Source organism: Lolium rigidum, chromosome 7, assembly GCF_022539505.1.
Source record: "Lolium rigidum isolate FL_2022 chromosome 7, APGP_CSIRO_Lrig_0.1, whole genome shotgun sequence".
Lineage (NCBI taxonomy): Eukaryota > Viridiplantae > Streptophyta > Magnoliopsida > Poales > Poaceae > Lolium > Lolium rigidum.
The window spans coordinates 152,848,840-152,863,772 of NC_061514.1; the positions used below are offsets into that span (position 1 = coordinate 152,848,840).

Sequence of the window (14,933 nt, forward strand, 5' to 3'; positions counted from 1 at the left end):
ACTGCCGGAGCGGGCGGCAATGGTGTCGGAGCAGGCGGCGCTGCCGGATAGGACGGCGTTGCTGCCAGAGCTGGCGGCGGTGCTACCGAAGCGGCTTCTGCCAGAGCGGGCGGCGGTGCTGCGGGAGTCGCAGTGGTTCTACCGGTGGGACTCGACATGGTCTGCGTGTTGCGGGTCGGAGAAGGAGGAGATTCTTTTCTTCCGTGGATGTGTTTCTATTTTTCTTTCCATGCGAGAGCGTTGACCCGGATCTGACGGTTGTTATCATTTGCATCGTAGGGCTAGCGACCCGGGGGATCGGGGATTTGATCCCCCCGGGGGACGCTCAGCGCTGCCCTTTAATTAGTGGTTAAACCGGATAGGAAAATCCCCACCTAACCCCCGAACGACCAGATCTCGTCTCCTACCTCCGCTTCCGACCACCAGTGGGGCGCCTCGCGTCGTCCTGCCCACCAGCTGCATCGTGCTCCCATCACCATGCCGCTGCCGCGCCGGCCATGGCCTCTTCTACCTCGAACTGCTCTGCAGCGTCCTCCGAAGGGACAACCATGGTGGCCGCCTGGATCGAATCGGGGAGTGGGGCGCTCGAGTAGGGGTGACTCCATCGCCGGCGCTCGGGATCTGCTGGAGGATGGGAAGGCCGACCCGCCTAAGCTGCTTCGTGAGACGCCGCTGTAGGTTGGGTCTCGTCGGGGAAAACTCGCAGGAAAACTTGCTGGCGCCATTAACAGCAGCAGGGGCGGCGCCGCTGTTGGTCGACGGCTGCTCGGCCGCTTCTTGGGGCAGATGGCAAGACAAGGTCCATCATAGTGAGCAACAATAGCAGCCCATCGGTGCCACCACTCGTCGGTTGTGGCGTAAAGCCTCGAACAACGGCGCGCACGACCTTCGGCTCAGGCTCGGACCTCCCGTACGCCCCCGCGTCCATGGCCTCCTTCATCGGGTACGGCGCAGCAGGGCGGTCCCGCATGTGTCCTCGGCGAAGGCTCTTAAGGCTGCCGCCCCTTGGCCCCTGGCCGCTAAACGCCGCCGCCCCTAGTCGCTAAGGCGCTGCGGGAGGCGGCTCAGGGCGAAGGCGCTACGGGAGGCGGCTCCAGGAACCGACGAGGGAGGCCAAGGCGATGCGGTTGAGGAGATCAACGCGGAGGCTACGCTCAACCGGAGACAGAGAAGAATGGCAGGGTCGGAGCTTAGAGGGTGTCGGCATGGTGCGGGGCGGAGCTTCAGAGCGCGTCAGCCTGGTGCAGCTACCGGCGGTGAAGCACCGAGGAAATTTGTCATCGGTGACCGGTGGAGGTCGCGGCTCGCAGCAGCGCGTGTGGAGCGATGATTACTAATTTGGTTTGCTGTACATGTTCTATCACGGGATTAGCGGATTAGGTAATCAGGTTACTGTATGCAGCGTGGGATTCGGTCAAAGGCAAACCAAATTCGTAGGAATCTCTTTGTAGATCAGACGGTGATAGACGCATGCCTAGCTACCCATGTGTGTAGCAAATCCACTCTCTCACATATCTAAGAGCTAAGCAAGTGTGGAATAGGTTAGGAATTCGGTCCGTAATAGAAGAAGCTACAAATGTGGATAGAGCTAGTGTTGTTGCTCTTCATCATTAAAGGAGGAACTTGGGACCCTTTAAATGGTGTTGGCATACCAGAAATTATTTTGATGGGAGCTTGATATATATGATGGGAGCGTAGACAATACACGCATGAAGAGAGCATCCAAGTTCCTCACCGAACGGCCATGGCTATCGGAGCTCTAGCAACAAATTACTGTAGATCAAGGAAGAAGCCCGCATGTCATGACAAGGAGCATGGAAGTGCCCACCTAAGGGTTTACTGAAAATTAACGTTGATGTTGCATATAGCAAAGATGAAGGTAGAGGAAGTGCAGGTGTTGTCATAGGAGATTATAGAAGAAAATTTATTGCATCTCAAGCAAAAGTACGCCTTTTGTTGTGGATTTCATGATGGCAGAAGCTTATGCACTAAGAAAATGACTATGTTTGGCACAACATATTGGCTCGTAATAGATTTATTATCCAATATGATAATTTACAAGTGGTGGAAGAAATGTTGGATGGGGGTTTCTCGGCTACAACTACAGCTGCAATTTTCCTTGATTGTAACATTTTTAGCTTCAGGGTTCAGCAAAGTGTCATACGAATTTTGCACAGGGGAATCAAATTTGGTGCAGCACGAGCTAGCTAGAAAATGTTTCCACACTTTCAATTCTTGTATTTGGGATGATGATCCTCCTAGTTTTACTATTACCTCTTTGATAAACGATGTAGCCGTGATTGGTATGGAATAAAGCTAGCCGAAGGGCATTCTCTCAAACAATAAAAAAAGATATATGTACAAAATCAAAGGGGGTGAGGTGGACAAACATGAATGTCCAATATGAATGAGATCTCTACCTGACATATTAGTACACAAGTCAGTCCAAAGGAAACAAGTCTTCATCGCATCGACCAGAACACAAGAGACTGGCTCGATCTCATTTGTGAAAACTTTTAGGTTTTGCTTCCTCCAAATGTTGTAGACATCGTATGGGAGCACAGAGGATCCAATTTTGCATAAGTTGTGATGAACTCAAAGATATATAACCCTTTGGCAGGTGGAAACATCAATATGTATGCAAGGCACAACCGTCCAGAACTCTTGAAAGGAAGGCCAATGGAGGAGCATGTCTTTTTTCTTAGGAAAAACGCGCAGCCCTGGTTCCATTTCATCCCCGTGCGACTTTGTTTGGTACTAGAGTTTTTTTGTGGAAATTAGTTGGGATAATCTTCTGAAGTATTGGGTGAAACCCCTAGCTTCACCCAATCCCCACAAAACTCCACCCACAATCCACTTGGTAGGGGTAAAGTATTAGGGACTGAGAAAAATACACTCAGATTTAAGGGAAAGTGGGGATAAATAGGAATTAAACTCGCTCAATACTCGAATACCAAACATGATTTTAAAATTAAGTGGGGATTACCCCTACTAATTCTCACAAAAACTCTACTACCAAACAAGTCATACATGTTATGTAAGCATTAGACCAAAACTAAACGACATGACCTAGTGGAACATAAACAACACACCCAAAAAGGGGGAGTTTGAACCTATCGAAGATAAAACAAACGGATCGACCAAGTTACTCCATAGTCATGGTGTCTTCCACGCGATCCTTGGCATCTCTCCTCTTGTTTTCTCTAGCTTCAGCATCATCTGATTCATTGTCTCCAAATGGGCATCTGTATAGAGCACGTTCCATCTTCCAAGATAAGCAATCACTTTACTCCATGCCATATCCAATCCTAGGCAGCTTTTTCCCTGAGCATAAGTGGCGGAATTTCAATAGAGTTTTTGTGTTAATCCATCAAGGCCCAACGGATTCAAAATCAAGGAAGAAATAATTTTCCAGAGTTGTTTAGAAATATACAAGTTTTATGGTGGTTGGCATTTTTAATAACCATCCATTCACCCTGATCTAACGGTGATAATTAGACGGAACCAAACGGACGGAACTAAAAATATGGGATCGGAACCAAAAATTGTGGGACCGGAACCTCTAAGATGTTTTACAAATATTATAAAAAACGAGCGTCCTTTTGAGCGGCCAAATCATCCGATGAGACTGCACGAATCTTGATGTCATTTCACGAATCTTAAAGTCATCAGTGATTTTACAACTAGTAGAACAAAATCATCGTCAACATGATTCCTCTCTCACTCATCCTCTCCCAACATCGTCGCTCGTCATGGCGGGGAACCTGGGCTGGCCGCCGGCGCGTGGCGAGAAGAACCCATCGAGGATTGGTAGGATCCGCGGAGGAAGGAGGAGGGGCAGTGGGAACCTAGACTGGCCGCTGGCGCAAGGTTAGGAAGGAGCGTCCATGATTTGGAGGATCCGCTGCGGGGGAGAAGGAGGGGTGGCTAGGAAAGACATGGCTGCGACGGAGGAGACATGGCCAACGAGGGGAGGAGTGGTGGCGGCGGTCGCTCGGGGAGGAAGGAGGAGGGGCGGCGCAACGAATCCGGCCGCCGGAGCTAGGCGAGGAAGGAGCGGGCGGCGGCCACGCAACTTGAGATCTCCGGTAAGGTCCTTCTCCTCCACTATGGGGATTGTGATCAAGAAGTATAATACAGGCACTGATGTGTGATGTTGCAGCCAGGAGCTCGCACTTCGTAGGCGCGGTCACATGGCGTTGCAGTAGTGCCGTCACTCCCGCAGGTCTCCATGTTCCTCACCATTTTCATCTTTCTCCTCTCCCGTTTATTCTCCCAGTAGTTACCTTAATTGCTTTATTGCCTTATTGCCTGCCTGCTTGAAGAACGTGTTCACTGAATAATGATGATGCATGTATCTGAATTCTGAAACACTTCAATATATATTTTCATTTGAGTTGAGCTCTGATGAAGTTCAATTCTGTCATTCTGTGTGCACAAGAGTGCTGATTTAAACTTTCTGATGTATTTGTGTATTCCGTCAATATAGTGATATCTATTAGACACACACATCTACAGAGCATATTTTATAACATCTTTCTTTGATATGCTACACTTATAAATCCATATTTATAATTCACAAGTATATGCTTATAGTTGAGAAGATCTACTTGTTCATTACATATTTCCGTTCTTAGCCTTTTTTTCTTGACAAACATAGTAATAATCTACTATTTTGTATGTAGAAATTAATGCAATTAATCAGTTTCTCGTTAACTAGTGTCTTACTTGCTCAAATTTTAAGTTACTAATCCAGGGGTGAAGATCTGCATCTTGAAGAACAAGTGCAAGTGCAAGTGCAAGCCAGAGTACGGTTGTATCACCTCATCTAGAAGTGAAGGAGGAGGCTTGCATGGTGAAGAAGAGCCACTGACTTCAGGCACTGGCAAGTTGAAAATGAAGTAATTTTCCCTCAAAGAAAGAAAAAATGGAGTTATTAACATGGAGGATGAGGAGGATGCTAGAGTAGATGAGCCTTCAGGGAAGAGACTGAAGAAGCCACATCAGAATGTTGGCACATCTTTTTGTTATGTGATGGAGAAGGGTCATCTTTTGTCTCAGCTGGATTTTTTTAAGCTGGTGTTTTCATGAGAACCAAAATGAATGATACCAACATGCATCTGTCACAACAACATTACAACAAGATTATCGCCTCGTTAATGCACCAACACAGTAATGGAGATGCATTCCACACATATTATATTGTTGAAGCCTGAAACTAATCTACTGTTGTACATCACGAGATTTCCCACCCAGGCCAACATCACTAATGTTTTTATGTGCATGTTTTCTGCCCGCCTGTCGTGACCTCTGTATAATGATGGTGGTATACCGTTACTCTCAAATTGCAAATTTGCACTTACAATGATTAAATGTGATGTCCTGTCCCAGAACACAAATGTCTGGCAAACCTGACAGCAACGGCTGTCATACATATGATCTTAACCAGATGTTAGAGCCTTACAGGGAGAAACACCAGCACATAAGTAATCTAAGTCAGAGATCACTTGACATACTCGAGGACGGCATAGAAAGGGTCCAGGAGAGCGCCATGAACCCGTTAGTGATAGCCACTGATCATTTCCAAAGAGATGATATTTTGCAGAGATCTGAGGCAACAATTAATATCCGTGTTTGTACTTCTTACAGACTACTCATCAAAATTCAGAAACGCACACTAAAAGCAGCTGCAACAGTTAAGAATAGAAACCTCTAGTGAACAAAGCAATCCAGTAAGCATTTCATAACCACACGTAATTAAAAGGTCACTCCTACATCATCAACACGCCACAGTTGGCCAACCATCACTCAGTGCGTCGCTTGCTGCTGTGCTCCTGCTAGGCCAGCGTGTTGTTGGCATGTGCTCTTGCTTGCCTAGCACGTCGCCGGCCCCTTTGATCCTCCTAAGATTATAAGAACAACCGAAAGAGAACAAAGATCATTATGTTTGTCATGAATATTGTTTATCACAAGAACTCATGTACATTCATAAAGAGAAACTGTTTAGGAGCGCATTCAACCAAGAAATGCCACCATCATCTCATCTTGCAATGAACAGAGCGATAGCTCAAGCCTAGATTCCTAATAATCTGCATAGATCCTCGCGTCAAAATCCGTCCATTCCTTGTGCTGCTACGGCATAAACCTATTTTACATGATGATGGCTGACGCAGGACAAGCCCCGGTAGTAGAAACATCCTCGTGCTCAGTGCTCAGTGCTCAGTTTCTCACCATGTGCACAACACAATGCATGAGTCATCAAGAGCTAGCAAAAAAAAAGCACATAGGTTGCATAAGAAGCAGGAGCATTACCCATGAAGTGAACAAATTGGTTAACTGAATGGTAAACATACTAAATGGTTCTCTGGCGCATGACATGCTATCATGGTATTTAACAGACATACGAATATAGGAGTATAGGCAACCATATAACAAGAATTAGAGAATCAGTATTGTGACAACCATTGGTAGAAATAGCACTCAAACAACCATCCAACCAAAAGCTACAGACCACTTGTCCACTTCTAGATACTAATCGCTCTATAGAAATCAAGGCACTAAAAACAGTCCTATAACTAGATGTCTGCCAGGAAGCAACATGGTACAACCAAAAATTATTTCAAAACACTAGATTGTAAGAGGATAGTTCACTAACTCATAAGGATCTACATCTGCAACCCACCATAGCCCAGCGATACTAGCACTCTAGCAGCTAAATCAGACTCCTCTTTCCTTATCTCTTTACTTAAACTACATATGAGATACTCGTCTTATGGCTGCATCACAAAAACAATCAAACATGCAACGACCAGTCTAGCACCAAAGCGAAGCCAACGACACATACCTGGCAGCCTCGCATTTCTTGAAGCAATTGACTGACCTTGACGAGTGGCGTCCGATCCCGTGGGCGAGGAAGGCGGCGGCCGCTGACTTCCATTCCGCTGTGGTGGCTGGCGGTCCGATCCAGCTGGTGAAGAGAGCGATGATGCAGCAGACTTGGTCGCGGAGGAGAAGTCCTCGTTTAGGCATCGGCCGTGATCTCGCACATGAGGAGGAGGGGGCCTCGGAGCTGGCTGTGCTAGGGGATCGAAGGACTATGGTTGCTGGGAGGCGTGGGGTGGTCTTCATGAGGCGCGCCTTCGAAGGGAAGTACCACTCCGCGGCGGTGCTCGTCGGAAGAGGTGGCGACGGTGCTACGAGGAGGCTAGTGGCGGCGGCGATGCTAATTTGGGCATTAAACGAGATGTTTGACCTATTGACCGCTAGGGTTAAACAAATCGACCGCTCGCATATACGGTTCTATACGGTTCTGCTTATCGAAGTAAAATAAAAATTAGAAGCTGTTTTAATCAACGGCCACGAAAAATCAGATTAGACGGAACCTAAATTAGATTAGACGGAACCAAAGTTCCATGCCAATCACCATAAAAGAGCTCTTAGAAATAATGCAATATAAGATTAATTGCCCAACTAACTCATTCTGTGACAAGAAAAGGCAAGTTTTGTTTTCCACATGGAAGCCCTTGTTCCTGAGCAACATCTTTTGGATTCATAAGACCACCCTTGCAGTAGGATATCATCTACTTTGAGTTCTTTATTATCTCCTTCGAGGAATTTTTAGGATCGTCCAGGCTATATTTAATCTATTTTGGCTTTTATTGTCTATATTTCTCAGGGAGATGGTTAAGGACCTCAGAAGATAGAGGGGAGAGACAGGCGCTGATTTTTATAATACTTCTACAAAAGATAGAGGAGAGCGCCAGGCGCAGATTTTCGAAGTTATCCCTAGTAAGGGTTTTATTATTTGCAAGCAGCCATAAGAATACATGAATTCTATGAGCTACAAAAAGCTTCCAGATAGCAGATGTATGCACAGGAACAATCCCAGCATTGTTGACTACTGCATAAAAGGATTTCACATAATATATCCCTCATGGATGGAACATCCAAATATGTGAATCTTGTGCCTCGGAAAAGGAAACAGGGATAGCCAGGTAAACCAGTACCAACCAAAGGTTACAGAACTCCTGGGATACAGTTCTACGAAAAGAGATTTTAAGCTCAGCACCATCCCAGACACTAGTGTAACGATCCAAAAAAAATGCTAAAAGTAGATCTTGACGTTGTTTGTTTTTCCGCGTCGATCCGACATCATGCATATTCATGGCATCTTATCACCTACATGTTTTGTCAAACCCAAAACTCTATTTAATTTGTTTATTGTATGTTCTATAAAACCCTACCCCGCGTCGCTTCTTACTTAACAAAACCCTAAATCTAAATATATGGGAGTATCATAAAATTGTTTCAAATCCAACGGAAGTCTTCTAAAATATTGAACACGTTTAATATTTTGCAAATTTTCCTTTCCTTTCATCTCCTTCCCTCTTTTTCTTCTATTCTTTCTCTTGGCAATTATTGACACTTATGCAGCAGCTAAAGGTCAATTAATTAATGATGCAAAGTTATCCATTTCGTTTAGCCCACAATGCAATGAAGAGATAAAGTGTGGTATTGAAGGTATATTGAATACTTCGAATGATGAATTTGAAGAACGATTCCTTGGGCTGCCTACGCTAGAGGGTAGAATGAATAAGGGAAAGTTTGATGATTTACAAGCGAAATTGTCAAAGAGATTGATGCAATGAAGAGACCTTTCACAAGGTGGCAAGGAGATAATGATAAAGGTGGTGGCGCAGGCCCTCACTACATATATTATGGGGGTGTTCAAGTTGCCAATGTCAGTGTGTGATGATTTAACAAAACTGATCCGAGATTTCTGTTGGGGCACTGGAAGAGGGAGGAGGAAAATGCATTGGGTGAGTTGAGATATTCTTGTTTGGTCTAAACCCCATGGTGGTTTGGGATTTAGGGATATTTAATCATGCACTAGCGTGCCAAACGTGGAGGCTTATTCAGCGGCCGGATAGTCTTTGTGCCAGAGTTCTTCGGGCAAAATACTACCGGCAAGGTAACATTGTAGATACAGTGTTCATGGGGAACCCATCGCCGACTTAGAGTGCAATCGTTTATGGCCTGGACCTTCTAAAACATGGGTTTAATTTGGAGAATTGGAGATTGACGATCTGTTTGGATATGGCATGATAATTGGTTACTAAGAGGTGAAGAGCAGAAAGTGATAGGTCCTAAGGGATGATCACGACTGATTAGAGTGTCTAGTCTTCTAGATAATTATGGTAATTGGGATGAGGCCCTTGTTCGTAAAAAGTTTCCTCCAATCGATGCTGATGTTATAATGAGGATTAAAATATCTTGGAGGAGGCCGCCAGATTTTTAGCCTGGCAACATGAGAAAAATGGTTGCTTTTCGGTCCGCAACACTTATCGTATGGGGCTACGCTTCGCCCAACAAGCTTGTCAACCAGCTGCTACTAGTGCAGCGCCATTGGGGGATAAGCCGATTTGGAGGATAATTTGGAAATGTAATGTCCCAGAGAAAGTTCATATTTTTTCATGGGAGGCTTTGGCTAATTCTCTAGCTACCGAGGATAATAACTGCAGGAGACATATTCCAGTTAAGGGAGAGTGTAAGCTATGTGGATATGAGCAGGACGATAACTTTCATGCCCTGATCCAATGTCCTCATGCTGTTGCACTTTGGCAAGCGATGAGAGAAGTGTGGGATATTCCGAAATTACATGCAATGCAACCATGCTTGGACTGGCTGGCGTGTTGGTTATTGTCAATGACGCAAGAGATGTGCAATCGAGCTCTTATGATTGCTTGGAGAATATGGCATGCTCGAAACAAGGTTACACATGAGAAACCACTTCCACCGATAGAAGGATCTCGTCAATTCATTTGCAGCTACATGGTTTCACTAGGTAATATCAGACATGGATTGCAAGAAGAAATCATTAAAGGGAAGTTAGTTGTGTACACAGATTTTCTGGCGGAACCGGTTCCTACCGGTAAGGTATCGACCATTGGTTCTGCGCTGGCGTGATGTGGAGCGGGGTATCTCGCTTTCTCATTCCGTATTTCCCTCCCATTGTATGAAACTGATCTGTAGGGTATGTCATACATGTTAAATGCCCAGCAAATGCTCACCTACCCATTTCTCTCTATGACATATGGATACAGACCGTTTGTGTCCCACAGGAAAGTGACCGGTTGGTAGGTTTGCAGTGTACAGTGCAATACAATTTTCCTACCCACGCACCCATTCTTTTTAGTTTCATTCATAATTTGATATCTGTAATATCTTTGGAATAGAAGGTCCGATTTTTTATCTGTTTCGATATTTGGGTTCCTGGTTATTAAATCTTCAAAACAAGATCAATCTTGGACAAATTTTGAAAAAGTTTAAAATTTGAATATGAAATTGTATTGAAACTATAATGAAATTTTAGTGAAATTACTGTCATATCTCTTCCAGTAATATAAGAGATATATGTCATATATAGTTGATTCCCAAATATTACTGAACCTATACTTGTGCATTTTCGGAACAATCAAATATCACATTATTTTGGTGTTGCTTAATACATATGGATGTTAACTTTTCAATTGTTCTAAGATTTATTTTTTGATAGATAAATTATATTTCTCTAATATATCACATATCAATTGTGTATGATACCATAATGGTATTTGTGATAGAGAAATATGCATTTCCGAAAAATAACTGGGTCATATTTGATATAACCCAAGTTTTGGTAATATATGAAATATATATCGTAGCTCTTTGATATGAAAATGTTAACGAATCCACAATTTGAACACATCTTCGTTCTTTTATTAGAATTAGCTCACACAAAAATTAAAAGTCTAAAATGAATTGAAACTAATTTGAAAACAAAAATATACAATTTGGATATATGAATGGTAAATATAAATCCTATGAAAACTGAGAAATTATGAAGTGTCCAGGGTATTTCATTGGAATATATGTGAACTTATTTTCAAAATGTTGTGATATTTGAAGAACTATTTAATAATTATACAAACAAATCATATTTAAAAATTATTGCAAATTATGAATTTAATCAATATATTAAAAATCAGTAGTTAGCACTTGCCCCTGCCCAAGGGCTGCTCTCTCTGTGAAGAAGTTGTCTCACGGGAAGGAATTCAAGGAGAGCAGTTATTGTTGTTGTACAACCATGAACGTGGGTGGGCCCCAAATATGAGAGAAAAGTGAATTGACCAGAACATGGTGGGTCCAAGATAGAACGCAGTAAAGGAAGAAAGCAGCCAATACAAGGGAATACTGCTGAGATACCTGAAGAGGTGGCGCGAGCTGATTGGAGAAGAGGACACGGGTAAACTGGTTGCGTTAGAAATGACTTTCCCAGCAAGTTGCTTGTGGTTGACAAATGGAGGAGCAGGTGTCCCAGGCAGCCCTTGTGCATGTGGCATGGAGTCCGCCTCCTGTTGCAGTTGTAAAACTTAACATAGATGGTGCATATGTTGCCCCTTCTGGAACAACAGGTATGGTCTTGCATAGAATTGATGGTTCGGTCGTACTTTTAACATGTAGAGCCCTCCATTTTTGTTCCTTAGCGCTTGACTCAAAATTGCATGCAACTCTGGAAGGCATCAAGTTGGCTCTGGAGCTTTGTCAAGAAAATGTTCTGGTGGAGAAGGATTGCGCTGAGCTCGTGCGTATGGCTACGGGCGTGATTGGTTGGTCAGCATACCTTTGTTGCATCAGGTGAGATCTTCTCCACAGAGCCATGTTTAACTAGACCATGTCCATATACCTGAATGGCACTTTGTTTGGTTGTTTTTTCAGTCCATTTGTGTGCCTTGTTTTGTTGGCAAGTAAACTGCAATTTGCGTCTTAAGCACACATTTTGGATGTTTGGTTAACATTGTTCTAGTTACTACTTGTTCCAAGTGGTGACATTACCCCTCATCAGCAAAGAGCAAAGAGGCAGCATAACAGTGCATGAAACTAACATGGTGGACTAATATAACGTCGTTTAGTCATAGGTACTTTCAAATAGCAGTTTAACAGAACATGTTAGGCCCTAGCTAATCACGAATGGTAGTGCATAGCGCACAAGGAGTTCATGGAGATCATGACACACAACAAGGGGTAGTTCATGGCACATTACACATCACGGGAATGCTTATCTTCTTCTTCTTCAGATCCTGGTCTGGCCTCTGTCAGCCCACATAGCGTCTACCCACTCCTGCCTCTTGTTCTTCCAGACAGTGTTATCGGTGGCAGCAACACCATGGCCAACATCGACCTCATCAGGATAGACCTCATTCTCCCCCGGGAAGAATGAATCAACACCCCAGCCTAAGATCCAGTTATGCAGAATGAACAAGCCAGCATTAGCTTTACCTGGGTGGAGAAGGTGTGGAAAGGCTTCTGATCAAGGATCTTAAATCTATCCTGCATAGCTGCAAATTCCCTCTCGGCGGTGACCCTGGGGCTTGAGTGCCTGAGATTGAAGAGTTCCTCGGCATTCTTGGGGTAGAACCTTGTAGGGAACTCATGTAGGTGATACCTTGTGGATCTGAAGGGCGGGAGAAAACCAGGACGACAAGCATAGCCGGCATAAACTAGGTATAACTTACCTTGAGTGACCTTCTGAAAGGACATGGATGCCGCCTAGAGGGGGTGAATAGGCGGTTTAAAACTTTTACGACTATGGCTTCACAAATGCGGAATAAAACTAGCGTTTAATTTGGCAAGCACAAAATCTATATAACTAGGGTTCACCTATGTGCACCAACGATTTATGCTAAGCAATTCAAGCAACTATGTGATAGCAAGATATATAACTTCAAGCACAAAGACTATCACAAAGTATGTGCATAAGTAAAGAGCTCGGGTATAGAAATAACCGAAGTGACGCGGAGACAACGATGTATCCCGAAGTTCACACTCTTGCGAGTGCTACTCTCCGTTGGAGCGGTGTGGAGGGCAAGTCACTCCAAAAGCACGAGGGCCACCGTATTCTCTTCGAGGATTCCCACCAAAAGGGATGTCCTGGATCCACTATGGAACCTTAGGGTGGTCACCGAACCCGCACAAAGCTTGGGCTATCTCCACAACTTAATTGGAGGCTCCCAATAAATCACCACAAAGGCCTTGCCCTTGAAGAATCTCCACAACTTAATTGGAGTCCCCAATAACACCACAAAAGACCACAAAGACCACTAAGCCATCTAGGGTCCAAAGACTCAAGAGGAACAAACTCCGGGAATAAGCTCCCGAAGTGAATATCTCACAAACTTTCACCTCCACGTATCACCGCGGAGAAGTCAAACTGATGCACCAAATGCAATGGCAAGAACATCACAAAGATTATCAAGTCCTTCTCTCTCAGATTCCAACAAAGCTACAAAAGCTATTGGGAGAATAAGAGAGGAAGAACAAATAAGAGGAGGAACACCAAATTTCTCCAAGATCTAGATCTAGTGGATTCCTCTCACAAAGAGAGGGATTTGATTGGTCAAGATGTAGATCTGGATCTGCTCACTCTTTTCCCTCAAATAGGTGTAATAATCATGGAGGGATTAGAGGGAGAGGAAGCTTCTCAAGGGCAACAATGGAGTAGAGAGAGAATAGAGAGAAGGCACCAGCACAAGGAGGAAGAAGGGGGTATTTATACCCCCCCAGAAAAATCAAGCCATTGGGGCATAACAGGCCGGAATTTCCGGACCTTACTTAGGCCGGAAATTCCGGCCAAATTTCCGGGGGGGGGGTCCAGGGTCTCATTTTCGTAGGTCCTTAGCCGTTTTTCCGAGAAAGACCATAACTTGAGCATCCAGACTCCGATTTTGATGATCTTGGGCTTGTTTCGAAGGTAGTAACAAGCTCTAAAAGATTATGCAGGGAACCATCACAATCCATTAAGGGAGGACAAAAATAAATGATGAAAGGTTTGACCTATCTAAAAAATACATACCGGTAAAACCTCCAACCTCGAAAATGCAACAAGTTTGTGCATAAACCATTCTCGATGAACGAGCTTGTCATGTGAATAAGAACAAGATCTAAAACATCAAATGGATAAGATCCAAATAACAACCAAGAAAGATGATGCAAGGATGCAAAGGTTTGAGTTCTTCGAAGGATACGATCGGGTTACTCACTCGAGAGCCCTCTTGATAGTAAGGCGACTAAACTATAAAGTGGTCTCCAACTACACCATGAGACCGGTAAGAAAGAAACCCTATCAAGAGAAAACTTTATTCTTGCGCATTCCACTAGAGCTCGATGATGACGGTCTTGACCGCAACAAGATGGAACGCCCACAAGTAACATATGGGTCTTCTATAACGATTTTAGTTCGTCGACGAATGTCAAAAATGCGTCACAGACACGTGATCCTGACGGTTTGCAGGACCATGGAGGATCTCGCGTCATGGATCCATGACGGCTAGGTCCAAGCCCAAAGCCTAGCAGGCCCGGTGCATTGTGACGGGAATAACCGTACGCGGCAGGAGGTCAGACATGTCAGAGAACGTGTGTCCCTATCGGCTCTGCCGTGTCGCGTGACATACTCATCTGTCCTCTAGAGTGACATCATCCGACAACGTCTGCTTCCGACAAAGTTCCTATACATTACACGTGGCGCATCCTGATTGGAAAAGCTTGCTCCACAGTTTGGACACGTGCCGAACTTGTAAATAAAAAGAAATCTTCAGTCAACCAATTATGACCGGACACGTGGCCCGACATGTGGACCCAGCCGCCCACGTGTCGCTCGTACGGCTCGTTAGAATGCCATTTCTGGATCAATTACTAGCCGACACGTGTCGATGTACGGATAGCCCATTATGATATACGGACTGCAGCCCAAAAAATGTACCCCACAACGTACATAACCGACTATGATCAGGCGGAGATGGCCCAACCATGACTGGGCCACCTTATGGTGCGGCCCATTGAAATCTCTTCCAGCCCATTGACTGGTAAATATTGGGCTGGTTATACGCAAGCCCAAC

General features: G+C 44.5%; 1 protein-coding gene across 1 annotated transcript; it reads right to left on the bottom strand.

Annotated features, from left to right (window-relative positions):
* Positions 1-5,695: 5,695 nt before the first annotated feature.
* LOC124678904 lies at positions 5,696-7,402 on the bottom strand. Its single transcript, XM_047214761.1, has 2 exons — positions 6,881-7,402; positions 5,696-5,903 (listed from the first exon to the last, which is right to left on the bottom strand). The coding sequence occupies exons 1-2, from the start codon at positions 7,126-7,128 to the stop codon at positions 5,780-5,782; spliced, it is 372 nt and encodes a 123-aa protein (XP_047070717.1). The 5' UTR covers positions 7,129-7,402; the 3' UTR covers positions 5,696-5,779.
* Positions 7,403-14,933: the final 7,531 nt, after the last annotated feature.